The following is a 25,175-nucleotide window of genomic DNA, read 5'->3' on the forward strand; positions in this document are numbered from 1 at the left end:
AGTAAGTTTTTAGATTTTATATTTGTATTTTTGGCTGCGCCGGGTCGTCGCTGCCACTGCGCCCCGGCTTTCTCTAGTTGCGGTGGGCGGGGGCTGCTCTTTGCTGCGGTGCATGGGCTTCTCTGTGGAGCACAGGCTCCAGGCGTGCAGGCTTCAGCCACCGCAGCACTCGGGCTCAGTAGCTGTGGCACAGGGGCTTGGTTGCTTCGCAGCATGTGGAATCTCCCAGGATCAGGGATGAACCCACATCCCCTGCATTGGCAGGTGGATTCTTATCCACTGGGCCACCAAGGACCCGCCACTCTTTACTAAGGCTTCTGAGCTTTTTTGAAAATTCCACAAGCATTTATTTAGCTCCTTTCCCATGCTGGGCTTGGGAGCAAGAAGGCAGAATAAGGCATCTTCTGCCATCGCAGAACTGGGATCCAAGGCAGACAGGAAGCGGACAGGGGTGAGGGAAGATGGAGAGGTACAACGGGGAAGTGGGTCAGGGAAGGGTGGTCTGGGGATGGGGGGTGGTCTGGTAAAGAAGCTCTGGCCTGAAGTTCTAGAGGCCTGGTCTTCATCCCGTCTCTGACACTGACTTGCTTTGTGACCGAGGGCAAGGCCCTACCCCTCCCAGGCTCTGGGTCCCCCATCAAACCATGAGGAATTGGGAGTGACTCCCAGAGGATATGGGGCTGGCCAACCAAGTCTCAAGTCTGCCCTCAGCCCCGGGCATGTGCTCATCTCATCTGAATCTGAGCTTCTTTTAAACACAAGTTTTGGGCCTAGGGTTCCTTGAGCTCTGTGACTCTGACCTGGTAACTCTGGGGGACTTTTGGGAGGAGGAGGCTTTTGGTCTGGGCTAGGCCTTTTTTTTTTTTTTTCTTTACAGCATTGCAGTGGTTTTTGTCATACATTGAATTAGCCATGGATTTACATGTATTCCCCATCCCGGTCCCCCCTCCCACCTCCCTCTCCACCCCATCCCTCTGGGTCCTCCCAGTGCACCAGGCCTGAGCACTTGTCTCATGCATCCAACCTGGGCTGGTGATCTGTTTCACCCTAGATATACATGTTTCGATGCTGTTCTCTTGAAACATCCCACCCCCGGGTTCTCCCATAGAGTCCACAAGTCTGTTCTATACATCTGAGTCTCTTTTTCTTTTTTTGCATATAGGGTTATTGTTACCATCTTTCTAAATTCCATATATATGTGTTAGTATACTGTAATGGTCTTTATCTTTCTGGCTTACTTCGCTCTGTATAATGGGCTCCAGTTTCACCCATCTCATTAGAACTGATTCAAATGAATTCTTTTTAACGGCTGAGTAATATTCCATGGTGTATATGTACCACAGCTTCCTCATCCATTCATCTGCTGATGGGCATCTAGGTTGCTTCCATGTCCTGGCAATTATAAACAGTGCTGCGATGAACATTGGGGTGCACGTGTCTCTTTCAGATCTGGTTTCCTTGGTGTATATGCCTAGAAGTGGTATTGCTGGGTCATATGGCAGTTCTATTTCCAGTTTTTTAAGAAATCTCCACACTGTTTTCCATAGCGGCTGTACTAGTTTGCATTCCCACCAACAGTGTAAGAGGGTTCCCTTTTCTCCACACCCTCTCCAGCATTTATTGCTTGTAGACTTTTGGATAGCAGCCATCCTGACTGGCGTGTAATGGTACCTCATTGTGGTTTTGATTTGCATTTCTCTGATAATGAGTGATGTTGAGCATCTTTTCATGTGTTTTTTTGCCATCCGTATGTCTAAAAATATGGAACGCTTCACGAATTTGCGTGTCATCCTTGCGCAGGGGCCATGCTAATCTTCTCTGTATCGTTCCAATTTTAGTATATGTGCTGCCGAAGCGAGCACTGGGCTAGGCCTTTGAAAGTGTTGGCACCTCCTAGCTCCTCCACACCCATCAGGCACTGGACCTGGACTTGTTCACAGATTTCCAGCCCTGGAAGGCTGCATGTTTTCAACTTCCCCGGCCTCCTGCCCACACGCTCTGCTAAAGCTGTAAGATGTAAGTGTTCCCCTTCCCTATACAGAAGGGCAGGGAGTGGGGGACTGATCTGAGCTGGCCCAGCAGAGGACATTCTAGAGCCACAGTGATTCACATTCTAGCCATGCCACTTCCCAGCTGTGTGACCTTGGGCCAGTCACTTGACTTCTCTGAACCGCCTGCCTTTCTTGGTGCCCACCTTGCAGGATGGTGGGTATGAGCAGGTGTTTGGCACACACTAGGAGCTCAATGAATGGGGCTGCTATAATTATTTTTCACGTGGCGTGGGCGGATCCCAGGACCCGCAGCCAGGTCTATTTTTAACCTGGAAAGCGTAGGGGTCCAGTAGAAACAAAGAGCTGCCGCCCGCCCCGCGCCAGGGGGCGGAGCCAACGCGCTGAGCCCGAGGTCTCCAGCCCCGCCCTCCTCTTCCGCGGGTCACCTTGGCAGGAGGGCGCCTTCAGTCTCCACCGGCTCCCTCAGCCTCTAAAAGCCCCTTCTGGGGAGGGGCCGCTGGGGCCCTAAGGGTGGGGAACATTCGGCCCCATTGGCCACCGGGGAGCTGCCCCCTTTCCTGGCCCAGGGAGAGACTCCGCTGGGCTGGGGATGCCAAGGTGAGCCTGGCCCCAAGTAGGGGTCGGAGGAGTGGGAGAGCTGGTCCCTCCTCCCCCCAACTCCTCAGCGATGAGTGTTGGGGCTGCAAATAGCCCGGTGGAATCAGTGAGTCACGGAGACTGGAAATACCGTGCCCCTTGCCTCCCTTCCCTCCCCTCCTCCAGACTGCCCCTAGCTGCCTGGAACTCCGATTTCAGTAGCGCCTGGTGGTTTGTGTGGGGCGTCCTTCCAAAGGGCGCTCAGACTCCCTGAACCGGTCTGCTCCCCGCCAGGTTCCAGCCGGCCTCTGCCCGGGCTGTGTGCCCCTAGGTTAGTCCCTCAGCCTCTGTGGTCCTCCAACCCGGCTAGTAACAAGACTGGCTTCAAAAGCCGCCCAGTGCAGCTGGCCCACTCTTGGTGTCCCCGTGCCTGGGACAGCGCCTGGCAGGTAGGAGCAGGGGCTGGCAGTTGGAAGAGAAGGCGATGCAAGTGTTTCAGGGAAACCATTCCCAGAAGGCTGCCCAATGGGCCGGGGAACCAAGGCAGGAGGCCAAAGGAACCCATATTTCTGTGCCGTCTTGACCTTTACTTGAGCTACCACCCCAGCCCCCCCAATCTCAAGAAAGATGGATGTTTATCCAGCTTTCCATTCCTGCCCTACCCCAAGCTTGAAAACTTCAGGCGGGTGACCTCCAGAAGCCAGTGATTCTGCTGTTTATTGTGTGTGCAGGATACAACGCAAGGACCCACCCCACCCCGGGTCATCCCCTGAGGGCCCCAGAACGGCAGGGACGAGGCCACTTCACAGAGCACTGACCCAGGAAGCGCAGGAGGCCAGACAGACAGGGACCCACCCTCCCTGCTCAGCCCTACCTCTGAATGTGGGAGACTGCGCCTGGGTCGTGGGGGGCAGCTGGGGGTCCCCAGAATGGAGGCTGGCAGGAGGTCCTTGTCCTGGCCTGGGGATGAGGAGGGACAGGGGTGGGGCATTCTCTCTCTAGCAGGAAGCTGTGGGGTGGGTGCAGGGCAGAGAGGCAGAACAGGGGAGCTCTTCCCCTCTGCACGGAGGGGCAGGTGGGGTTCGAGAGTGGCTTCCGACATCCTGGGTTCAAACCCATGCTTCAGTGGGCAAGCTGGCTGCTCAGCTGCTCACTCCTTCCCCACTGATAAAAGTAACAAGTGGAGATTGTAAACCTGATTTCAGAGTGTTCTGAGAGTTTCCTGGTGGTCCAGTGGTTAAGGCTCCGCCTCCCCACATAGTGGGTGCGGGTTCAATCTCTGCTTAGGGAACCCCACAGGCTGCAGGGTGTGACCAAAATTTGAGAAAGAAAGTTCTGAATTTGGCTGCAACCAATGGTAACGCTTAGTATTTGAAGGACAAGGGTAACCGGGCATGTGTGTGTGTGTGTGTGTGTGTGTGCATGCGCACCTGTTTGTGTGCATGTGGTATACACACACTCCATGCCTATAGTTTCACAGATAATAGATAGGGAGGATGGGGAAGGCAGACGGCCACAAGGGAAGGTTGGTGGGAAGCTGGGATCCTACCTCCAGGACTCAAGCCCCATCCATGCTTCCTTTTATGGGTGACTTGTCTGCAGTGGAGACAGTCCTAGGAGCCCAGGTCTCCGGGTGGGAGGAGGAAGGGTCAGCCCCGCCCCCCGGCCCAGGCTTCCCTGGAGGTATGAGCAGGTGACAGATGGTTCACACAGTTTATCACGAGCCAGCTGTATTGGAAAAACCCCATCTATATACAGACACAACATGGCCCTGCCCGGGGGCATTGGGCTGGATGGGGCACCTTGTGAGCGGGCAGCCTGGCAGCGGTCTCTGGGCTTGGAGAGCGGCTGCAGGGAAACGGACCCTCAGGGCTGTCTCCTGCCTCTCCATGTCTGGCAGTTGGGTTTCATGGGCGCCTCTGCCAGTGACCTCCCTCCGCCCTCCTGCTCCCCTTGGCCAAGGCGGTCCCGGGTACCCAGTTCCCCTGCCCTGCAGCGACTCCAAAGATGAAAGACTATGTCTGTCTGTCCTGCAGATTATTTGCCCAGCTTGCCTGTCCCAGCCCCCTTCTCCAAACCGGGTTCTCTGGGATCTCCTGTTCCCATCCCAAACCCTTTGTTCTGGATTAAGGCCGTATCTGCAATCTGGGGGCCACAAGTGAGACAGGGGGGTCCCCGGCCTGCCCTGGGTAGAGAAGAAGCCCTCATTTGGGGGTGGGGATGACCCACCTGGGGTCTGGGGTGGGGTGGGGTGTCAGGGCCGGGAACCTGGGCTGAGACGTCCCCAGAGCTGACACGAGGGGATCAGGAGAGCCACTCTGGCTGGCCGGAGGGGGAGAACACGACACGGGGCAGTGGGGGGGGCGCGGGGCGGCCCTCAGATCTTGATCTCCGTCCGGAAGGTCTGCTGCACGTGCTCCGTGGGGGGCTGGCGCCGGGCCCGGATGGTGAGGCTGCCGTCCTCCCGCAGGGCCGAGGTCACTGACGTGGGGTCCACGTCCTCCGGCAGCTGGCACTTGTGAGCGAAGGTGTTCATGACGGTGCCGTCGGCTGCCAGCTGGGGAAGGGCCGAAGGATCAGGGCGGGCTGCCCCCCTCCACGCCCCCCAAACCCCTCCGCCTGTTCACGTCAAGCCCCAGCCCCTGCTCCCTGCTCCCACCCCAGCTGGGCCCCTCACGCCCTGGGCTCCTGCTCTCAGGTGCGAGGGCCTGGCATCGGAGCTGCCCGGGGCAGCGGTGGCCTCTGGCTGAGCGCCGAGCTGCACTGGAACGTGCAGAGGAGTTCAGAGGACCCCAGCGGGCCGGGGGAGGGCGAGGCTCGGTGGGGGAGCCCAGAGGAGAAGTGGGGAGGCTGGGGGGGGCGCGTTTCCGGGGATCCTGAGCAGCAAGGAGCGCAGAGCTACGCTCGCATTCCCGTGCGTGGATGTCCGTCAGCCGCTGGCAGCCGCGGCCCCTGACGCCGCCAGCACACAGTGTCCAGCAGAGCCCGGGCGGCTGAGTCAGTGGTGGGGGCAGGGCGGGCACGTGCTGCCCACTGGTCCTGGCACCGCAGGGCCTGGCTCCCTGATGGGGGCCCTCTGGGCTCAAGGGAGGAAGCCGGGCCATCAGAGGCGGCCGTGGGCAGCCCCTCTCCTCTAAGGGGCACCTCCCTGTTCAGCCACAGCCACCCCCTTCTCCAGGGTGCAGGCCTCCTGACCCTGAGCCCAGTTCAGGGGTTCAGAGATGAGATGCTAGCCGGGCCCCTGGGTCTGGGAGAAACGAGGCCTTGAGGGGCGTCAGGGGCGAGAGCTCGTTCCCCAGCTGCCCCCGGGCATGAGGCGCCCACCACCCACAGGCCGAGAGGGAGGGCCGCCCTCCCCCTCTCAGCTCCCTTTCTTGCCTCGCCTCCTGGGGGCCCCTCCTGCACCCCTCTGCCCCTCCCCCCTCCCCTGTGGCTCCCCTGGCTCCTGAAGAAAGCCCCTGGGAGCCTGGGGCAGAGAGGGGCAGTGAAAGGGTCCTGTGGCCCACCAGCCACAGGAGCAAGGCCTCCTGTTTGTCCTGGGGGTTGGGGGGCGCTGTCAGGGTGCAGGGTCCCAGGATGGGACGTAGCGGGGTGGTGGGGGGGGGGGGGGCCTGTGCAGAGGGTACGGGTGTGAAGTCCAGGGTCGCTGCGGGGGAACAGGCTCACCTTCTCAGCCCGCACCTCTATGTGGTTGTTGGAGGTGGTGACGATGATGTCTTCAGGTGAGAAGTCACTCACGTCCACAGCAAACTCGTAGGCGTCTCCCAGGGTCTTGATGTTGCCCGGTCCCCCGGCGCGGGCCGTGGGGAGTGCTGGACGGGCAGAGCACAGGGCAGGCTGGTCCCCAGGGCCAGGTTTCCGGCTCCCTCTCGGTGCGGGGTGAAGGGGCAGACCCTGAGGCCTTGCCGCCCCCTCAACCATGGCTCCTAACCGGCCCGCCCCCCTCACCCTTTGCGGCCCACCTTCTGCACCGAGGGGGCGGGGCCTTGCCCAGCAGAGGCTGTGGGGGAGGGGCGTGCGTGTATGACGCTCTGCAGGGCCCCGCCCCAGGCCTGCAGGAGGGGGGTCTGCGTGCCTCCCCCGGGCTTGCAGATCTCAGGACTCCAGAGAGGACCTGGCCCCAGGCCCCGCCTGACCCGGGCACCAGAGCTGACCCCAGGCCAGCACTGTCTCCTGAAGGCCAGTCCGGCCACGTCTGCCCCGGCGGCCACGCGGGGCTGCAGCTGTAGCACCTGTCGCTGGAGGTGCGGCGGTGGCCACGCCGTCGCGTGTCCCCGCCCTGCGCAGCTCCCCTTCCCACGGGGCCCCGAGCACTTGCCTGGAAAGGCCAGGGGCTCCGAGTGGGGCCGCATGAAGCTGCCAAAATCCTCGGAGAACATGCTCAAGGTCTTCTCCATGGGTGGGTCCTGGGCCGGGAGGCTGTGGGAGGCCGAGGAGGAGGAGGAGGAGGAGGAATGGAAGCTCCGCTCCGCTCTGAAGGTGGAGGAGGTCCTGTGGCTCATCCACGGGTGGCGGCAGGCCCCGGCCGGCGGGCTGGGCGGGCAGGCAGCACGGGGGGCAGAGGGCTCGGGGAGCTGCCGGGCCCCGGCCGCCGCCGCTTTATAAGGCCCGGCAGCCCCGGGCGCGGGGCCAGCCTCTTGTCTACCGGCTAAATTTAGTCCTCTCCGTGGCCCAGAGGGGCTGGGGAGCTTCTCCAGGGAGACAGCCCTGTTGACAGTTTAACGCGGGCGGCCGCGAGGCTGAGCTCACCGCCTGGCATTCCAGGCTGATAACTCCAGCCCCGGAGCGGAGCCGCCACGGCAACCACGCGGGGGCCTGGCTGTCCACGCCCCCCGCCGCTCAGACCGGGAGCCTGCCTCAGGCCCCTGTGCATGCCTGTCTCTGAGTCTCTGTCTTCCCCCAGCAGTGGAAGAAGTGTGCCTCCCTCATCAGACTGCAGACCTCTTGCAGAGGGTTTTCTCTCTCCTGCCCCCTTTCCCCCGAAGTTTCAGCCCTTGGTGCGAGGGATCAGGGCAGAGGACCAAGGCCCTGGATCTGAGGAGGTCAGGAGATGCAAGGTCAGGGGTGCATGGGGGACCCCCACCCATGGGAATCCCCGTGTGAGGCAAGGGCTTCCCCAACCAGGACAGATAACCTTCACGGTCATCTCTTGGGAGGCCTGAGACAGCCCTGAAGGGGGAAATAAAACATGCAGCTCTTCCCCTCCCAGCCCCCCAAGGGACCCAGATGTCAGGCTTGTCTCTCTGCCCCCCGCCCCTCCCACCACCCCGACTCTGGAACGTTTCAAGACCCAGAGGAGAAAGCTGAGGCAGGGTGGGTTGGGTCTGGACTCAGGGGAGGAGAGCAGATGATTCAGGAATGGTCCCTAACGATATAGAAGGTTCTGTTCCCAGGAGCTGTCTGCCTGACCTCCAGCTCAGAGGAGAGGCCGGGGAGGCAGCAGGAGAGGTTTCAGTTGGGGGTAAAGGAGGCTCGGCCAGACGGTTATTCTAGCTCTGAGTTCTGAGGGGCCTGCTGGGCCTGGGCTCCTGGCTGGGAGCTTTCCAGTGTGGCCTCATTCAATCCCTGCAAGGAGAGGTTGCTCCCATTTTAGAGATGGAGAAACAGAGCCTCACAGAGAGCCTGGGGCTTGCACCTGGGAAGTGGCAGAGCTGGGATCTAAAACTGGAGGTATCTGACCCAAACCCCCCCAGGAAGCCAGAGCAACCTGAACATCCATGTAAGGAGACAGGCTGGCCCAGAACCCCCTGAGAGGCCCCTGTTCACACACAGGTCAGCGGGCGACCTGAACATCCATATAAGGAGACAGGCTGGCCCAGAACACCAAGAAGCCCCTGCTCACACACAGGCCCACGGAGCCTGGCCTGACATCACGCAGCATCAGGGGGTGCCAGGGAAGGCTGACCTCGGAGGCTGGGGCCCTTGCTCCCCTCCTTCCCAGACCAGAGCTGGTTCTTCCTCCCCATGGAGGTCTCTCTGACTGCTGCAGCCCACGAAGGAGGTCCTGCCCCAGTGCACACTGTACCAGCTGGCCTTGCCCACCCTGGCGCTGGGTGTGACTCGGGCTTCCAGTGTCCCCGCTCCTGTCTGAGACTGCCAATCCCCTGAGGCAGGTCTTCACCTGTCTGCCCCATCAGAATGGGGGCTCCTGAACATGGAGACCGTTCCCCTCTTGTCTGGGTCCCGCACAGCCTCCCCCTTGGTGTGTGTGTGGCGGGGGTCCAGCTACATGGGTGATGACTGGGGCTGGTGGTCCATGCAGTGGGGTCAGGGTGGCAGCTGGAGCAAGAGGGTTCTGTGTCTCCAGTGGAGATTCCTGCCTGGCTGGGTCACCCCCCACCAAAGAGGGGCTTCCAGCAGGGCTGCCAGGAAGTCACCAGCACTGAAGTGAGACAGAGGGACAGTGGGGGTGGGGCTGGGGGGCCAGAGGCCTGCTGCCCGCCCGCCAGGAAACAGGAGCCCGTGGCTAAATGCAGATACACGGTCACGGTGCGGAGGCCTGAGTCACTGCTCCTGGACGTCAGATCTCATTACCCACCCCCGCCCACCGAGCCTCCCCCCTCCCCCCGCCCCCGGGGCATCACCCACACAGGCACTGGATCTACTGGCTTCAGTGGCCAAAAGGAAGGTCATTAAGTCCATTCCCCTGTCTCTGCGCCTGTCTCTCCCTTCAGATCCTAGGGACAGAAGGGGCTTCAGAGATGATGCGGTGTCTTCAATCCCAAACCTGCCAGGGCACCTCAGTCTCCTGCAGGAACTTTTAACAAACACAGACTCTTCCCACATACCCAGAGATTCTGATGGGACTGTGCTCCTGTCAGTTCCCTACTCAACCAGCCCACAGGCCAACGTTTGGAAACCACTCATGGCTCAGCAGGTAACGGCTGAACAGCTGCTCTGAGCCAGACATTGTCCGGGTCCTGGGGGACCCGTGACGGTGATGAACGAGGCAGAGACAGGGCCCTGCGCCCGTGGCTCTTGAGGTCCCCTCATTGGAAGAAGTGAAGTGTCAGTCGCTCAGTCGTGTCCGCCTCTTTGTGACCCCATGGATTGTAGCCCACCAGGCTCCTCTGTCCTTGGAATTCTCCAGGCGAGGATACTGGTGTGTGGGTTGCCATGCCCTCCTCTAGGGGATCTTCCCGACCCAGGGATGGAACCTGGGCCTCCTGCATTGCAGGTGGATTCTTTACTGTCTGAGCCCCCAGAGAAGCCCTCACTGGACAGAAGAGGAAACTGAGGCTCCGAGTGGTGAAGAACGGGTCAAGGGTAAGAGAGCTGTTCCAGCGCCAAGCCTGCCCTCCGCCCTCACAGCCTGACGCAGAAGCAGGAGACGCCGGGGGCTGCAATGCGGGGACTGGCTCTGCAGGGACTCGCCGCGGGCATGGTGTCCACCCACCACCCTCTCTCCAGGTCCCTGATGCTCGAAGGGCTGGGGGATGAGGTGTGGCCATGCGCTGCTGGCTGGCCAGCCGAGGCTGCCTAAGAGCGGAGACACAGGTTTGGGGTGTCAACAGGGCGGCCGGCAACGCTGTCACTATACACAGGTTGGAGCAGCTGAGCAAGGTTGGGCTCCGGTCTGTGCAGAGCAGTGAGCCCCCACCCCACCCCTCACAGCACACATGGGCTCCTAGCTTGGACTTGGTCTGACATCTAGGGGCAGAGGGTGGCTCGGGGTCTCAGGAGTTTAAGTCACTGAAGGGCCATCGTGATTTTCAGAAAGGGAGCACTGTCTGGAAGAGGGCGGGAGTTGTCCCAGATCTCTGGCCCAAATCTTCAAAAAGTGATATCGGACAGAGATCCTCTGCTCTCTGTGCCTAAACCCTTGTCCTGAATGCTTAAGCCACAGGAGCTTCGGGACTCTGGGCAGAGGAAGAGCCACAGAATCTGAGTTTGGGTTCAGCGTCTGCTTTGTGATCTTAGATGAGTGACTCACCTCTCCGATGCTCCATTTACTATTTGCAAAATGGTGCTAGTACGACTGCATCTTTGCCATGTGCCAGGCACTGTGCTCAACCCTCCTCCAGGTTAGTGAGTGCCCAGGAAAACCCAAGCAGGTGAGAGGTGTCAGCCCATTTTAAAGAATGGAGCCTCGGAGAGGCGAGGGTGCTTGCCCAGGGTCAGAGAGGCCAAGGGGCAAAGCCCAAAGTTCCACCCTGCTTTGCCTGGCTCCCAAGCCTGGAGATCTCTCCAAGATCCTGCCTTGATGACCTGCCTCGCTCAGAGCTGGGGGCAGGGGGCCTACAGGCTGAAGCAGGAACAGGGAATTGGGGCGGGGGGAGGAACTTGGACTAGATCCTCACGTCCAGACCCCCCAGTCTGCGAAACTGCCTTTCCTACCACAGCACCTCAGGGGCAGTGGTTGTGCTTGGGGCTTCTGGGTAAAGGCCACAGACTTTATCCCACCCCAACAGGGCACGGGAACGGGTGCATCAAGGTCCTCCTCCCAGCAGCCCTGTGGGTCAGGGACAGCATCACTGTTTGGGTGGGCCCTTCCACTCTCTCTTCTCTGATCTTCCAAATCCCTCCCGTGCCCAACTCTGAGAATCTGCAGCCCTGACCTTCAGCCCTAGCAGAAGACCCCTACGCGACCTGTTGCATCACGAGCGTCCCCCTCCCAGGCCCCCTGACTCTAGCCTGCAGCTCAGGTGGGCACCCCCCGCCTCTGCGTGGCTCTGGCAGGTTGGGGAGCCCCTGCCCTGGCCCCTCCTGGCGGCTTTGGCCTGTACTGCTCCGCTGGCTGGGGCAGTTCCAGTCGGTTTGTCAAGGACATTCTTAATGGCCAGGGTAAACCTCAGCGGGGAGGGGCGGGGGGGGGGGGGGGGGGGGCAGAGTGTTGATTGGTGGAATGCACACCTGTCCAGGTGCACCTGAGTTGCAAGCAAAGGAGTCTCTTGTCAGAGGTGCGCTGGCTGGGGTCACAGCGGAGCGGACTGACCGAGGTGAGGGGCCGCGGGGTACAGCGCCGGGATGGACTTGGACGAAACCTGCCCGGACCAGTGCAGGGCGGGAGTGGAAAGCTGGGAGCAGGGAGCCAGCGCTGCCTTTTGACCCTCAGGGGCTCTGCCTCTGGACCTTGGGTTTTCCTGATTCAAGCCTCAGCTGCGGGGGCGGGGGCTCAGGGATGGGCCTGGGGACCCCATGGTTAGACAGTGACTCCCCTGGGTGAGGAGACTGCCCCGAGCAGCAGTAACAGTCAAGCGTCCTGGCAAGTCAGAGTGATGGCTCCCGGGGGCCCGGCCTTGGTCAACCAGCTGCTAGACATGGAAGGGGCCGCTCTAAACACCCCATCCCCACCCTGAATGTTCACATGCGCACGCGCAGCCTCGGGGTACCCCCCAGGAACAAAGGCGCGTAGGAGCTGTGTCCGCTCCTGAAAATGCCTCCTTTCCTTCCTCTCCGGGAAGCAGAGATGGGAAGGGCCCAGTGGCAGGGAGGGGAAGGGCCTTGGCGCCGCTCACCAAGGGTCCATCTCCCCATGCGCTCCCTCAGAGGCCTGATGGAGGAGCTGGTGGGGCTTCGTGAGGGCTCCTCGGGGAGCCCTGTGACTCTCCAGGAGCTCTGGGGTCCATGTCCCCGCATCCGCCGAGGCATCCGAGGTAAGAGCTGGGCTCCCCACCCTCAACTCCCTGTGGGAGCCCCCTCGAGACAGCACCCTGCCCAGCCTGCCTCCCAACTCGCCTTGGAGCCTAGGAGCAGCCCGCTCCTTCCCGGGGTCCAGAGTTTCCTGGGTGACGGGAAGGAGGGAGGGAGGGGGGTCTGTCCGCCTGTCTGTGGGTCAGACATGCTTGCGGCTGGCTCTCTGCTTTTTGGGAACATGGCCCCCAGGCCTGCCTGCTGGGGGCATTGTTGGGGGCCCCAGGATGCGCTCGGCATGACCCCAGGACGGCCCCCAGGTCCTGGGACGACAGAGCAGTCTCCTTAGATGCTGGCGTTCTCTCTGCCGTGGACCCTGCAGAGACGCTGAAGAGAGCACTGCTCCCGGGCCTGCACGCCCTGCTCCCCCTCTTCCTCCATCAGAACCTCAGGAAGGGGCAGGGGTGCGGGGGGCAGACGGTCAGAGGCACCCTCCTGGCAGGGCCTGGCACCCACTGTGCTACTGCCTCCGCTTGCCACAAATCCTGCCATCCCTCAAGTGAGGCAGAGCCCCCTCCCAGCCTCCCAGGACTGGCCCACCTGACCCCAGCCCCACACAGCACCTTCCCTCTCTGCCCTCCTGGGCGCTGGGCTCTGACAGCTGCCCCCGCCCCAGGTGGCCTGGGCTGGCTGAAGCAGAAGCTGTTCCGCGTGGGTGAGGACTGGTACTTCCTGACGGTCCTCGGGGTACTCATGGCCTTGATCAGCTTCACCATGAGCTTCACCGTCAGGCGTGTGGTCCGAGGTAACCCCCCGCCACAACCCCGCCGACATGCATACCTGCTCTGGAGTCAGGCCTCCCAGCACGCTCTCGGGATGCCGGGGAGGGGGGTTGCGGGGCGGGCTGTCAGGTGCAGCAGGGGCGGGGAGGGCACTGGGTCTGGTCCTGGCATGCTGGGTGACCCTGGGCACCTCCCCGGGCCTCAGACTCCATGTTTGTTCAGTGACGAGAGACCAAGTCATCCCCCTTTCTCTGAGCTCCATGCCCACCACTGCCCCCGCTCCCCCTGCCCTGGTCTCAGCTCAGTAACCCTGGCTAGGGCCCTCGTCTAGACCACCAGGCACAGAACATTCCCTCCCCATGCTCCTGCAGGCTCCCTCCACCGAGGTCCCCCTGCAAGGGGGCGAGGGGCAGGAAGTCGCTCTGGCAGCCTTACAAGGACCTGCCGGGCACCAGACCACATCTGGGTTTCTTACAATGTCCCTGTGAGGGTGTTACCATCAGAGCCCATTTGACAGATGGGGAAAACAGAGGCTCAGGGGTGTTAATAGCTTGCAAAATGTCACTCAGCCAAGGAGTGGCAACGCTGGGATAGGGATCCAGGGTCCTGCTCTTCCTCCTCTTGGGGGTCTGCTGCTCACGGGGTAGCCCTGGCCACCTCTCTGTGGGCGGCCTCTGGGCCTGCACTTGAGCGCCAGCAAGTGGGTGTCCGAGGGTTTTGCGGTCTGTGGATGGCTCCTTGACACCCCACTGTCCCCAGCACACCAGTGGCTGTACCGGGAGATTGGGGACAGCCACCTCCTCCGGTACCTCTCCTGGACTGTGTACCCCGTGGCCCTGGTCTCCTTCTCCTCAGGCTTCTCTCAGAGTATCACGCCCTTCTCGGGAGGTAAGCCCAGTCGCCACACCATCTGCCTGTGTGCCTTGCTCGGCAGTGCTTGCTGGCCAAAGACTGTCCCGTGGGGCTCCTTCTGGGGGATAGCAGGAAGCGGTAACCTCACCTCTCGGCAGAGAAGCCAGGCTCAGAAGAGTTGTGTCACTTGCCCGAAGTCACACAGTGAAAAGGACAGATCCTGCCCCAGGTCGCTGCTGGCTCTGCTTTGAGGGGCTCATGGAAGTATATGCCTCTGCCAGGACTCGCAGCTCTGCCTCTGGTCCAGGCCAGCAGAGGGGGGATGCAGGGGTGTGTCACGGGAGCGAGGTCTGAGAGTCCCTCCTAGTTCCCCTCATCCCACAATAGCATCCAGCAGGCCCAGCTGGAGGGAGGTGGACGGTTCACACCCTCTCTCTGGCCCTCAGCTTCCTCATCCGCAGAAAGTGAAAAGTGTTAGTCACTCACGTTCAACTGTTTGTGATCCCATGGACTGTAGCCCCATCAGGCTCCTCTGTCCATGGAATTTCCCAGGCAAGAATACTGGAGTGGATAGCCTGTTCCTTCTCCAGGGGATCCTCCCCACCCAGGGATCGAACCCGCGGCTCTCTCATTGCTGGTAGATTCTTCACTGTCTGACCAGGGAAGCCCTCATCCGCAGAACGAGTTTATAAACCCTCACTGACAGGGCTCAGGAGACCTGACAAGACCCGAATGTGAAACCCTGTGCAGGGTAGAGGGATAAGGCTAGAGATGGTCCCTCCCCTTGCCCCTGTCCATCCACCCCACCAAGGTTCTGGAATTCCGGAGCTGAAGACCATCCTGTCAGGCGTGGTCTTAGAGGACTACCTGGACATCAAGAACTTCGGGGCTAAGGTGGTGGGCCTCACCTGTATCCTGGCCAGCGGCAGCACCATCTTCCTGGGCAAAGTGGTATGGACGGGAGTGAGAGCACCACGCCCCCCCCACCCCACCCTCCAGCCCCAGCTGCCTTTCCTCCATCACCCACTGAGACTGGGTCAGCAGGAACTCAGGCCGGTGCCCGCCTGAGGACGGAGGCAGGCCAGGTCCCCAGAGTGTGACTCAGGAACCTGGGAGATGGGGTGGGGGTTGGGGGCACGCCGTCCCTGGATGAGCTTGGGGAGCCTGGGACCGAGGGAGGGGAAGGGGAGGAGCGGGGCTGGGGCTCCCCTCAAGGCCCAACGGGTTCCCTGCGCCCACACCTCCCGGGCAGGGCCCCTTCGTGCACCTGTCCGTGATGATTGGCGCCTTCCTGGGCCGCATGCGCACCAAGGCCACTGGGGAGTCCGAGGTAAGGGGCTCGTGGGGACCCCTCCACTGGAGGAATGAGAGGGAGGGGTGGGCAAGGGCTGGCTCTCAGCCCAGGACTTTGGATCCCTCCAGAACAGGAGCAAGCGAAACGAAATGCTGGTGGCCGCCGCGGCGGTGGGCGTGGCCACGGTGTTCGCAGCGCCCTTCAGCGGTGAGGCCCCGCCCGGCCCCCGGTTCCCACACCCCGCGCTCCCCAACACCCGGCCCCCACTGCCTTGGCGCAGCCCGCCCACTCCGCCCGGCGCAGGAACCTGGGGGGCAGATGGGGGCGGTCGCGGTCCTTCCGCCGTCTCTCGGGGGAGTCCTTCCGCCGTCTTCCGGGAGCGCTGACCGTCCCCGGGGTGGAGGGGCGGCGCGGGTGGGCGCCGGGACGCGCGGCGGTCCCCTGGACAGACTTGGGTTTTAAACTCGGCGCCCCTGCGCGTTCGCGAGCGGTGAGCCCGGCTCTCAGCCTCACTCTCGTCTGTGAACTGGGGGCGGGGACCCTCCCCGGGGCGGGCACCCTCCCCACCGCAGCGGTCAGGATGGGGGCGCCCCGCCCTCGGCTTCAGCTCAGAACCGGGAGCCGGTGGCCCTGCCCCAGCGGCAGGCTCTCAGCCCCTTGTCTCCCCCAGGCGTCCTGTTCAGCATCGAGGTCGTGTCCTCTCACTTCTCGGTCTGGGATTACTGGAGGGGCTTCTTCGCGGCCACCTGCGGGGCCTTCATGTTCCGCCTGCTGGCGGTCTTCAACAGCGAGCAGGGTGAGCGCCGCTGGAACCTTGCCCCTGCCCCCTGCCCCCTAACCCCAGCCCCCTCCCTCCTGTCCCTTGCCCCCTGCCCCCTGCCCCTCCACCCTCCCATCTCTTCCCCCCCCTCCCCGCTTCCTCCTGTTCAATCTCCTCCTCCTAGGGGCGTGGAAGGAGCTGGCCTGTGTTGGGCGTGAAGGATGGAAGCCCTCAGGGTTAGAAGCGGGTGAAGCCAGTCAGGGAGGCGGGTGGAGAGGAGTCTGGGGCACACCTGCCCCGCCTCCTCTCCTGCCCATTGATTCTGAGCCTTTGGCTGGGCAGGAGTGTCCACCCTGACCCCACTCCCCATCTCCCCAGAGACCATCACCTCCCTCTACAAGACCAGTTTCCGGGTGGACATCCCCTTCGACCTGCCAGAGATCTTCTTTTTCGTGGCGCTGGGGTGAGTGGGGGCGCCACCCGCCTGCACAGCTGCCCTGGGTCCGGGAGGGGCTCTGGACTCACCATGTGCCCCTGCAGGGCCATCTGTGGCGTGGCGAGCTGTGCTTACCTCTTCTGCCAGCGAAAGTTTCTCGGCTTTGTCAAGACAAATCCAGTCCTCTCCAAACTGATGGCCACCAGGTGGGCCCTGGATGGGGGCTGGGGACCCATCAGGCTGATGCCCCAGACTCTCCCTTCCCGGTCACCAGCACCCCTTTGCAGGCCCCCGCAGGGTCTGCCTCCCCACTTACTAGGCCATCAGCGTCAACATTCCAGCCCTTCCTCGCTAACGGCCCCCCCACTGCCTACGAAGCCCAGGACCTCACTGAGCCCTGTTCCCCCAACCTTGTCTGAGCCCTGGCGTTGCCGTTTCAGACTCGGCCCTCCTCCGCCAGGCCGGTCCTGGCAGACAGCGGCCTCTGTCCCAAACTCTCCTATAGTCCCACCCCCGGTCATCCAGGGGTGTGGGGCCGCCCCCCCCCCCCCGATCACTGCCCTGCTCCTGCCCCCCATTCCTGCCTCAGCGTCGCCCCCAGACTAGTGGGGCTGCCCCATGGGGTGGGGTGAGGGGAGTCGATGGCTGGCCCGGTGCTGACCCCCACTCCCCAACAGCAAGCCTCTGTATTCAGCACTGGCGGCTTTGGTCCTCGCCTCCATCACCTACCCCCCTGGCGCGGGCCGCTTCATGGCTTCTCGGGTAAGGGCCTGAGCTGGGGGGCCAGGGGGGGCATGCCCATCGTTGTCCACTTTATGTCCATCATCTCCCTGAGTCCTCTCAACACCTAGAAAAGGAGGGCTGTGTGGCGCTTTTCATATGAGGCCACGGCAGTTCCCTGGGGGTTCAGATGGCAAAGAATCCACCTGCAGTGTGGGAGACCTGGGTTCGATCCCTGGGTTGGGAAGATCCCCTGGAGGAGGGAAAGGCTACCCACTCCAATATTCGTGCCTGGAGAATCCCATGGACAGAGGAGCTTGGCGGGCTGCAGTCCACGGGATTGCAAGGAGTCAGACACGACTGAGCGACTGAGCACATAGCAGCTCCTGCGGTGACAGAGCCCTTGCCAAGGAGTCCCCCAGCAGGAAGTGACAGCGGAGGGTCTCAGGCCGTAGCGGGGGGCACTGCTGCCCGAGGAAGAGGGTCTCAGGCCGTGGCGGGGGGGCACTGCTGCCTGGCCCCCAGGCAGAACCCTGACGCCCCTCCCCTCCAGCTGTCCATGAGGGAGTATCTGGACTCCCTGCTTGACAATAACTCGTGGGCGCTGCTGACCCGGAACATGTCCCCACCCTGGCCCATGGAGCCCGACCACCAGAACCTATGGTTCGAATGGTACCACCCACAGTTCACCATCTTCGGGACCCTCGCTTTCTTCCTCGTTATGAAGGTGGGCCCCCAGGGGTGTGCACAGAGCCTGGGTGGGCTGGGGTGCCTCCCCATGGCATGCATGCAGCACGGGGCCTGCATCTTCCCCCAGACCCCCTGTCCTGACCTCCGTCCACTGTGTGGTCCCCGGCAAGTTGCTCCAACTCTCTGAGCCTTGCTTTCCTCATCTTTAAAAATGGGGTCGTCACCGGGCCTACATCATAGATGGTTGAGGGGGGAGAAAGGAGAGGCTCTGGTGCAGTGCCGGGCACACAGTAGGCGCACTGCCAGGGTAGAGGCCCTTCCCCGGCTCACACCTTTGCTCACGCCAGCCGCTGGTGACAGGTGTGTGCCTGGGCCTCCTCCTCCTCCTCCAGGGACACTCCCCGCCCCAGCCGGTCCCTCCTCTGCCTGCTCTGGTCTAGCCGCTGCTAACCTCCGCCCCCATTGCCCCCCGTCTCCCCCCCCCCCCCCCGCAGTTCTGGATGCTGATTCTGGCCACCACAATGCCCATACCTGCCGGGTACTTCATGCCCATATTTATCTATGGTGAGTGTTGAGGGTCCAAGAGGCTCAGGGGACAGGGACAAAGCCGTGGCCGCGCGTCCACCTGCCTCCCCAGTATGGTGTTGAGACTGGTCCCCAGGTGAGGAGGGCTCTGGGAAGCAGGTCAGCCTGGCCCCCGTCCTCACCCCAAGTTTGTGGCCAGGAGCTGCCATTGGGCGCCTCATAGGAGAAGCCCTTTCTGTGGCCTTCCCCGAGGGCATCATGGCCAGAGGGGTCACCAACCCCATCATGCCTGGGGGGTACGCGCTGGCAGGTGAGTGGACCTGGTTCTTACTGGGTGGGCATACATCATGGGTCTGGGCTGGACCTGGAGGATCAGCCAGCAGTTGTGCAGGGCATAGAGAGGTCAGGAGCCCCCCATGAGCCCCGCCCCTCCCTGGACCCCTCCTCTGAGCCCCCGCTGCTCTCTCTAGCTTCTCTCTGGGCCCTGGTGCCCCCTCCCTTACTGTTCTCTCCCTCACCAAGCCCAGGCCAGAGGCATTTCCAATAGTAGCCAGTTGTAGCCTCTGAATTATTCCCACCCGAGCCCACGGCCATCCTCACAGCAGCATTGTCCTCTGCACGAAGCTGTCTCCTAGCCTGAGCCCCGCTCCCTGGCTGTTCATGCCCCAACCCCACCCCTGGCTTGCAGGGGCTGCAGCGTTCTCAGGGGCCGTGACCCACAGCATCTCCACTGCGCTGCTGGCCTTCGAGATGACCGGTCAGATCGTGCACGCACTTCCTGTGCTAATGGCGGTGCTGGCGGCCAACGCCATTGCCCAGAGCTGCCAGCCCTCCTTCTACGACGGCACCATCATTGTCAAGAAGCTGCCATACCTTCCGTGGATCCGGTGCCGAAAAATCAGGTGAGTGGTGCCTGCTCAGGTTGGTGGACCAAGGCGACGGTGTCCAGGTGGGCTGACCTCGGTCCTGGGCTAGTGTGGGAGGGGCTGACACATGCTGCTCTCTAGTCTGCTGCTCTCCAGCTCCCCGCGTGACCTTGCGTGAGTCCTTGGCCTCCCGAGCTTCAGTGTCTTCCTGGTCATCAGTCTGTCTTCACAACAGGAGGACAGATGCTGGGGCTCAGAGAGGTGCCATGTCTTGATCCAGGTCACACAGCGAGTCAGCACCAGCTCGGGGAGGTCCCACCCCTCCCCCTGCTCCTGCTTTGCGGTCCTCACTGGGGTCTTGGGAGCTGGAGGTGGGGCTGGAATACTAGAATGGAAACAGGCTTTGAGGTCCTCACTCGACCACATAGGGTCGAGCAGCCTCTGTCCCCAGAGAAGCAGGCCTCTGAGACTCCTGGGCCCAAGGCCCAACTGAAGCATGTGCAAGCTGCCGCCTTCTCCAGACTCAGTTTCCCCATCTGTTAAATGGGGGTGGTTACTCCAGTTATTTTAAAACTTTAAAGTTTTTTTTCCCCCCCTTTATGCCATAAAGCTTTTCTTCAAATGAAATTCTCCAGGGACAGCTTCTGAATAAAACAGATGAAACTGGAGCTGGTCTCGGGGAGATAGAAATCAAGTGGCTGAGAATCCAGAGCCAGGCCATAGGCGAGTCGGTCCCCAGGCTCCTCCCCACCCTGGGATGTGAGCAACTGTTCCTCCTAGGAATCCCTTAGTCCCTGCCTGCACTGGAGAACCGGCGGAACTCCCTGGGCCCCCCGCCTTGTCCCGGGGTCTGGAGGACACACTGCTCCAGGCCCTGATGGGAGCACGCCTCTGCCTGCAGCTCTCACCGGGTGTGTGTGGAGCACTTCATGAACCGAGCCATCACCACACTGGCCAAGGACACATCACAGGAGGAGGTGGTCAAGGTCGTGACCTCCACAGACATGGCTGAGTATCCCCTGGTGGCGAGCACAGGTGCCCAGCAGGAAGCGGGGTGTGAATGGGGAAGGGGCTTCCATCTGCTCCCTCTTGCACCTGGGAGAGTCAGCCTCAGGAAAGGGTAAACAGGGCCTTGGAGCTGTCAGGAACCTGAATCGAGACCCAGGCTCTGCACTATGTGACCTGGGGCAAGTCACTGCACCTCTCTGAGCCTCAGATTCCTCATTGGTAAAATGGAGATAATAACCATCCTACCTTGGGGTGCTGACATGTTTATTTATTTATATTTTTTCTGCTTGTAGTCCCTTTAAAGGTTTTCGTTTTGGTATTTTTTTTTTTGATGTAAAGTCTTTATTGAATCTGATACAATACTGCTTTCGGATTTTTTTAAGTTATCTATTTACTTTTAGCACAGGCCCTAGGGCTCAAGGGCTTCAGTACTTGGAGCACTCAGGCTCGGTGGCCGTGGCCCCCCGTCCCCGGGGCTCGGGCTCGGTGGCCGTGGCTCCCCGTCCCCGGGACTCGGGCTCAGTGGCCGGGCTCCGTGGCCGTGACCCCCCGTCCCCGGGACTCGGGCTCCGTGGCCGTGGCTCCCCGTCCCCGGGACTCGGGCTCCGTGGCCGTGGCTCCCTGTCCCCGGGACTCGGGCTCCGTGGCCGTGGCTCCCCGTCCCCGGGACTCGGGCTCCGTGGCCGTGGCCCCCCGTCCCCGGGACTCGGGCTCAGTGACCGGGCTCCGTGGCCGTGACCCCCCGTCCCCGGGACTCGGGCTCCGTGGCCGTGGCTCCCCGTCCCCGGGACTCGGGCTCAGTGGCCGGGCTCCGTGGCCGTGGCTCCCCGTCCCCGGGACTCGGGCTCCGTGGCCGTGGCTCCCCGTCCCCGGGACTCGGGCTCCGTGGCCGTGGCTCCCCGTCCCCGGGGCTCGGGCTCCGTGGCCGTGGCTCCCCGTCCCCGGGGCTCGGGCTCCGTGGCCGTGGCTCCCCGTCCCCGGGGGCTCGGGCTCCGTGGCCGTGGCTCCCCGTCCCCGGGGCTCGGGCTCCGTGGCCGTGGCTCCCCGTCCCCGGGGGCTCGGGCTCCGTGGCCGTGGCTCCCCGTCCCCGGGGGCTCGGGCTCCGTGGCCGTGGCTCCCCGTCCCCGGGACTCGGGCTCGGTGGCCGTGGCTCCCCGTCCCCGGGACTCGGGCTCCGTGGCCGTGGCTCCCCGTCCCCGGGACTCGGGCTCCGTGGCCGTGGCTCCCCGTCCCCGGGACTCGGGCTCCGTGGCCGTGGCTCCCCGTCCCCGGGACTCGGGCTCGGTGGCCGTGGCTCCCGGTCCCCGGGACTCGGGCTCCGTGGCCGTGGCTCCCCGTCCCCGGGACTCGGGCTCGGTGGCCGTGACTCCCCGTCCCTGGGACTGGGCTCGGTGGTTGTGGCACATGGGTTAGTTGCACCCCGGCATGTGGGATCTTCCCAGACCAGAGGCGCAACCCCTGTCCCCTGCATTGGCAGGTGGATTCTTATACACTACACCCCCAGGGAAGTCCCAGTGTTGCTTCTCTTTTTGGGGGTTTTGTTTGTTTTGGCCATGAGGCTCCCTGACCCGGGGTTGAACCCAGACCCCTGCGTTGGAGGTGAAATCTTGACCGTTGGACCGCCGGGGACGTCCTGACATGTTTGAATGAGAGATGAGAGGGCGCTGGTGAGGCGCGTGTGAATCCTAGAAATCAGGGTGGTGAGCTTGGTGTAGAGTGCTGGGAGCACATCTTCCTCCCGGGAGGCTCCCCCGCAGCCTTCCCTTCCAGTGCTCCCCGCGGAACCTCCCTCGGTCCTGTCACCACGAGAAACACATCTTTTCACAGAAAAATGGATGGGGCCCCTTGTTAAAAGACTCGTAAGCTGAATCTGGAGGGAGGGTCTAGGTGGAACATCATTTCCCTCTCGGACAAGCACAGTGTGAGCGGGAAAGATAAGCAGGGGGCTAGGGAGGGGACAGCTATACCCACCCAGGGCCTCCGTCAGCCCACAGGGCCCCTTTGTATGCATGAGAAAAGGTGCACGCTTGGCAAGCATGACTTGGCTGGATTTTGGCCCCTGCTTGTCCTTTGGGCAGGTTTCTTGGGCACTGAGCAACCTGCACAACCATATGTGTCATCCACACACCTAACCCCAGAAGCATGAAGCCATTTATGAGCAGCAGAACTGCAGATGAGCCCCTAAGCTCTGTGAGCTGCAGCTGCCTCAGCTGGAAAGCAGGGAGGACAGAGTTGTCAGAGGTTCTCATCCCAAACGCCAGGCCCTTCTTCCCACTCAGAGTGGGACACCTATAGCATTATCCCATAGAACACGCCAGATATCGCATTAGAAAATATCTGCACAGGGGTGTCCCCTCGAGAAGCTTCACTCCCTGGAAAAGAGACAGAAGTGGTGTCCAAGACCACCTCCAAATCTACCCTTAGAGCCACAGGAAGCAAAGCACTCCTAACTAGCACAGGCCCAGGCTGTGTGACCCAGCTGCTCATCCAAGAAATAGCTTTGTTTTTTGTTTTTAAAGGGGGAACATGTGTATGTCCAGATGTGACGTTTTTCTTTTACTGGAAAAGGAGCAAAACTGTCAGGCTGTCCTTCAAAACGGAATACTTGCAAACTCCAGTGACGCCCTGAAAGCTTGCTACCCCTCCCCCAGCAGGAACAAGGTGGCCTTCTGGATTCACACCTTCACTGGGAAATGAGGGGCAATGCCCAGCCCCAGGGCACGGCTGTCTTCATGGAGGTGTTCCAGACCTGCTCCTGCTTGAGGCCCTGCCACATGGGGCATTTCAGGGTGGGCAAGTGACCTCCTGGCCCCCTGGCAGCCTTGCCCAGCTGCCCTCAGAAGCTGAGTGACCTTGGGCGAGACAACTAACCTCTCTGTGCCCCTGAGCCTCAGTTTCCTTTTCTGTAAAATGGGCGATAATAGCTCCTGACTCTCAGATTGCTGCAAGTTCCCAAGGGTCATGAGAACACCCAACACAGTTCTTGGCACATCACAGAAGCGCAGGAAACAGAAGTTCCTTTTTCATAATGTGGCTCTTTCCGTCTCCCTCTCCGCCTGTCCAGAGTCCCAGACCCTGGTGGGCACCATCCGAAGGGCACAGCTGGTGCAGGCCCTCCAAGCTGAGCCACCCGCCTGGGCTCCAGGACAGCGGGTGAGTGCTCACGTGAGGTGTCTGGAGGGGGTGGGGAATCAGGAGGGTTAGCGCAGAGTGGCCAGCTGATTGCCTGTGGTTTGAGAGGGGCAGCCCGGGACGGGGGGGGGGGGGGGGGGGGCTAGCCTAGGCGCCCATAACCCTTCCTCCATCCCCAGTGCTGCCTCCAGGACATCTTGGCTGGAGGGTGCCCCGTGGAGCCAGTAACCCTGAAGCTGTCTCCGGAGACCTCCCTGCACCAGGTAATGGGCGGAATTCGGGCTGTGGGCAGACCTGGGTCCTGGGATAGAGGGGAGGAACCTGAGAGGGAAACTCTTCAGCAAGGAAAGCTTCCGGTTCCTCACCACACAGTGTGGCTCTCTGTTCCTCCTGCGTCTACTTCCTCATCTGTGGAAGGAGCATGCAGTCCCCGCCTCTCTGCCCCTCAGTCCCAGGGTTGTTGGGACATAGAGACTCGGGGAGAGGGAAAGCTTAGGAAGCTGAAGATTCTGGATGGACAGAAATAGTGGTTAAAAGTTTGTCTTTGCATCAAGGCACACATGGGTTTCAATTCCAGGTCTCCCACATACTGCCTGTGTGATCTTGTGCAAATTACTTAATCACTCTGACTGCTGATCCCTCCCCACTGCAAGCACAGAGCCTGGCACATGGGGTCATGGAGGGACAGAGCAGGTTGGGGACCTAAAGGTGGCCCCACCCCTGTGTCCATGGGTGATGCTGGATGATCCTGAGTGGTGAGGCCCACTGATCCCTTGTGTGGACTCTTGGGACCCCTGGTGGTCATATTGGACATTGCAGGCCCGTCCCAACGCCCAGCCCTCCCAGGCTCAGAAACTGGCTTGGCAATGACTCAGAACCAGCAGGGAGCGGGGGCAGCACCGGGACAGAGCCTGGCAGGGCCTTCATCTCCACTCAGGGCTCGCCGGCCGGGAAGAATGAAGCCAGACGGGTGGGTGGGAGCCTGTCCTCCAGCGCTTCCTAACCCCCCTCCTCCAGGCACACAACCTCTTCGAGCTGTTGAATCTTCAGTCCCTCTTTGTGACGTCTCAGGGCAGAGCTGTGGGCTTCGTTTCTTGGGTGGAGGTACCGTGGCCTCAAGGATGAAACAAAGGGGAGAAGCCACGCTTGAGCAGCCGAGGGGCGGGGCGGGGGGCACCAGTAACCCACAGTCACATTGGGAGGGGCCTCATGGGACTTTGATGAGCCTCGCTTCTGGCCCAGAGGAGCCGGCCACATGGTCCAGCTACATCTGCCTTATCTTGTGGCTACTGGCCAGCCCTGCCATTACCTCTGGGCCTCAGTGATCCCATCTATGCAGTAGCAAGGCACTGGCTCTAAAACTCGCTCCAAAATCAGCCCTTAGAAGAGGCAAACTATACTGCAGCCTCCATCTTCAGTATCCTCTACACTCTCCCCCTCTCTGTTCTCTGTTCTAGTTGGAGAAAGCAATTTCCAACCTGACAAACCCTCCAGCCCCAAAGTGAGCCAGCCTGGCAGGTTGAAACAGCCGCTCAGCTACCCCGGTGAAGGAAGCAGGGCAGAGACCCTGCCTGTCTCCCCCACGAGAACACACCCCTCCGCTCCAGCCCAGCTCAACTCCTCGGCAAAGCAGGCAGCTGACCTAGCAGTGAGGAGGACCCCACAGTCGCCATGTCCCATCCTCGTGGGGCAAGTGCCACATGTCCTAAAGGATAGATTCCACCCTGGAAAGCTCAGAATGTGAGACAGCAGAAAGCCGCCACGTGGTGGGTATTGCAAGAAAGCATCAGATTCACAGATGAAGAGCCTGCTGTCCTCTGTCAGCAAGGGCAGGCACAGGTGCCCTCTGGGGGCTGTGTGACTCCCAACCAGAGGCTTCCAAGGCAAATAAAGCCGGTTCCCAGAGCTGTGGTCTGTGCTCATCTCAGCATCCAAGTGTCTTGCCACCT

At 61.7% G+C, this 25,175-nt stretch overlaps 2 protein-coding genes and 1 non-coding gene across 14 annotated transcripts; 1 reads left to right on the forward strand and 2 right to left on the reverse strand.

Annotated features, from left to right (window-relative positions):
* Positions 1–1,727: 1,727 nt before the first annotated feature.
* LOC110127642 (chloride channel protein ClC-Ka) lies at positions 1,728–25,131 on the forward strand. Of its 12 annotated transcripts, none has more exons than XM_070458711.1 (22): positions 1,728–2,016; positions 9,766–9,854; positions 11,450–11,527; positions 12,078–12,184; positions 12,838–12,966; positions 13,703–13,831; positions 14,607–14,746; positions 15,048–15,125; positions 15,218–15,296; positions 15,760–15,885; positions 16,228–16,312; positions 16,390–16,491; positions 16,963–17,047; positions 17,559–17,732; positions 18,190–18,259; positions 18,420–18,530; positions 18,909–19,122; positions 19,988–20,121; positions 23,159–23,247; positions 23,406–23,489; positions 24,244–24,330; positions 24,684–25,131. In XM_070458711.1, the coding sequence occupies exons 4-22, from the start codon at positions 12,085–12,087 to the stop codon at positions 24,729–24,731; spliced, it is 2,064 nt and encodes a 687-aa protein (XP_070314812.1). In that variant the 5' UTR covers positions 1,728–2,016; positions 9,766–9,854; positions 11,450–11,527; positions 12,078–12,084; the 3' UTR covers positions 24,732–25,131. The 12 variants fall into 12 exon arrangements, with proteins under 12 accessions (XP_070314812.1, XP_020733637.1, XP_070314813.1 ...); XM_020877978.2 differs by lacking the exon at positions 1,728–2,016 and adding an exon at positions 7,548–7,630; XM_070458712.1 differs by lacking the exon at positions 1,728–2,016 and having other exon boundaries at positions 9,177–9,854.
* Positions 1,756–1,862, reverse strand: LOC139032266 (U6 spliceosomal RNA). The gene has a single exon (XR_011484803.1). It is a non-coding gene; the product is annotated as a U6 spliceosomal RNA (small nuclear RNA).
* HSPB7 (heat shock protein family B (small) member 7) lies at positions 3,288–7,399 on the reverse strand. The gene is made up of 3 exons (XM_020877988.2): positions 6,907–7,399; positions 6,255–6,400; positions 3,288–5,145 (listed from the first exon to the last, which is right to left on the reverse strand). Exons 1-3 carry the CDS (start codon positions 7,088–7,090, stop codon positions 4,966–4,968), a joined length of 510 nt encoding a protein of 169 aa, XP_020733647.1. The 5' UTR covers positions 7,091–7,399; the 3' UTR covers positions 3,288–4,965.
* Positions 25,132–25,175: the final 44 nt, after the last annotated feature.

This window comes from Odocoileus virginianus, chromosome 30, assembly GCF_023699985.2.
Source record: "Odocoileus virginianus isolate 20LAN1187 ecotype Illinois chromosome 30, Ovbor_1.2, whole genome shotgun sequence".
In the NCBI taxonomy this organism is placed as follows: domain Eukaryota; kingdom Metazoa; phylum Chordata; class Mammalia; order Artiodactyla; family Cervidae; genus Odocoileus; species Odocoileus virginianus.

Coding starts and splice junctions, on each gene's coding strand:
- HSPB7 (XM_020877988.2), bottom strand. CDS start 7,090: ATGAGCCACAGGACCTCCTCCACCTTCAGAGCGGAGCGGAGCTTCCAT. Junction 6,401..6,906: donor GGAGCCCCTGGCCTTTCCAG/GCAAGTGCTCGG, acceptor CTGCCCGTCCAG/CACTCCCCACGGCCCGCGCC. Junction 5,146..6,254: donor TAGAGGTGCGGGCTGAGAAG/GTGAGCCTGTTC, acceptor GCCCTTCCCCAG/CTGGCAGCCGACGGCACCGT.
- LOC110127642 (XM_020877980.2), top strand. CDS start 12,064: ATGCGCTCCCTCAGAGGCCTGATGGAGGAGCTGGTGGGGCTTCGTGAG. Junction 12,185..12,837: donor CATCCGCCGAGGCATCCGAG/GTAAGAGCTGGG, acceptor CCCCCGCCCCAG/GTGGCCTGGGCTGGCTGAAG. Junction 17,048..17,558: donor GCCGCTTCATGGCTTCTCGG/GTAAGGGCCTGA, acceptor CCTCCCCTCCAG/CTGTCCATGAGGGAGTATCT.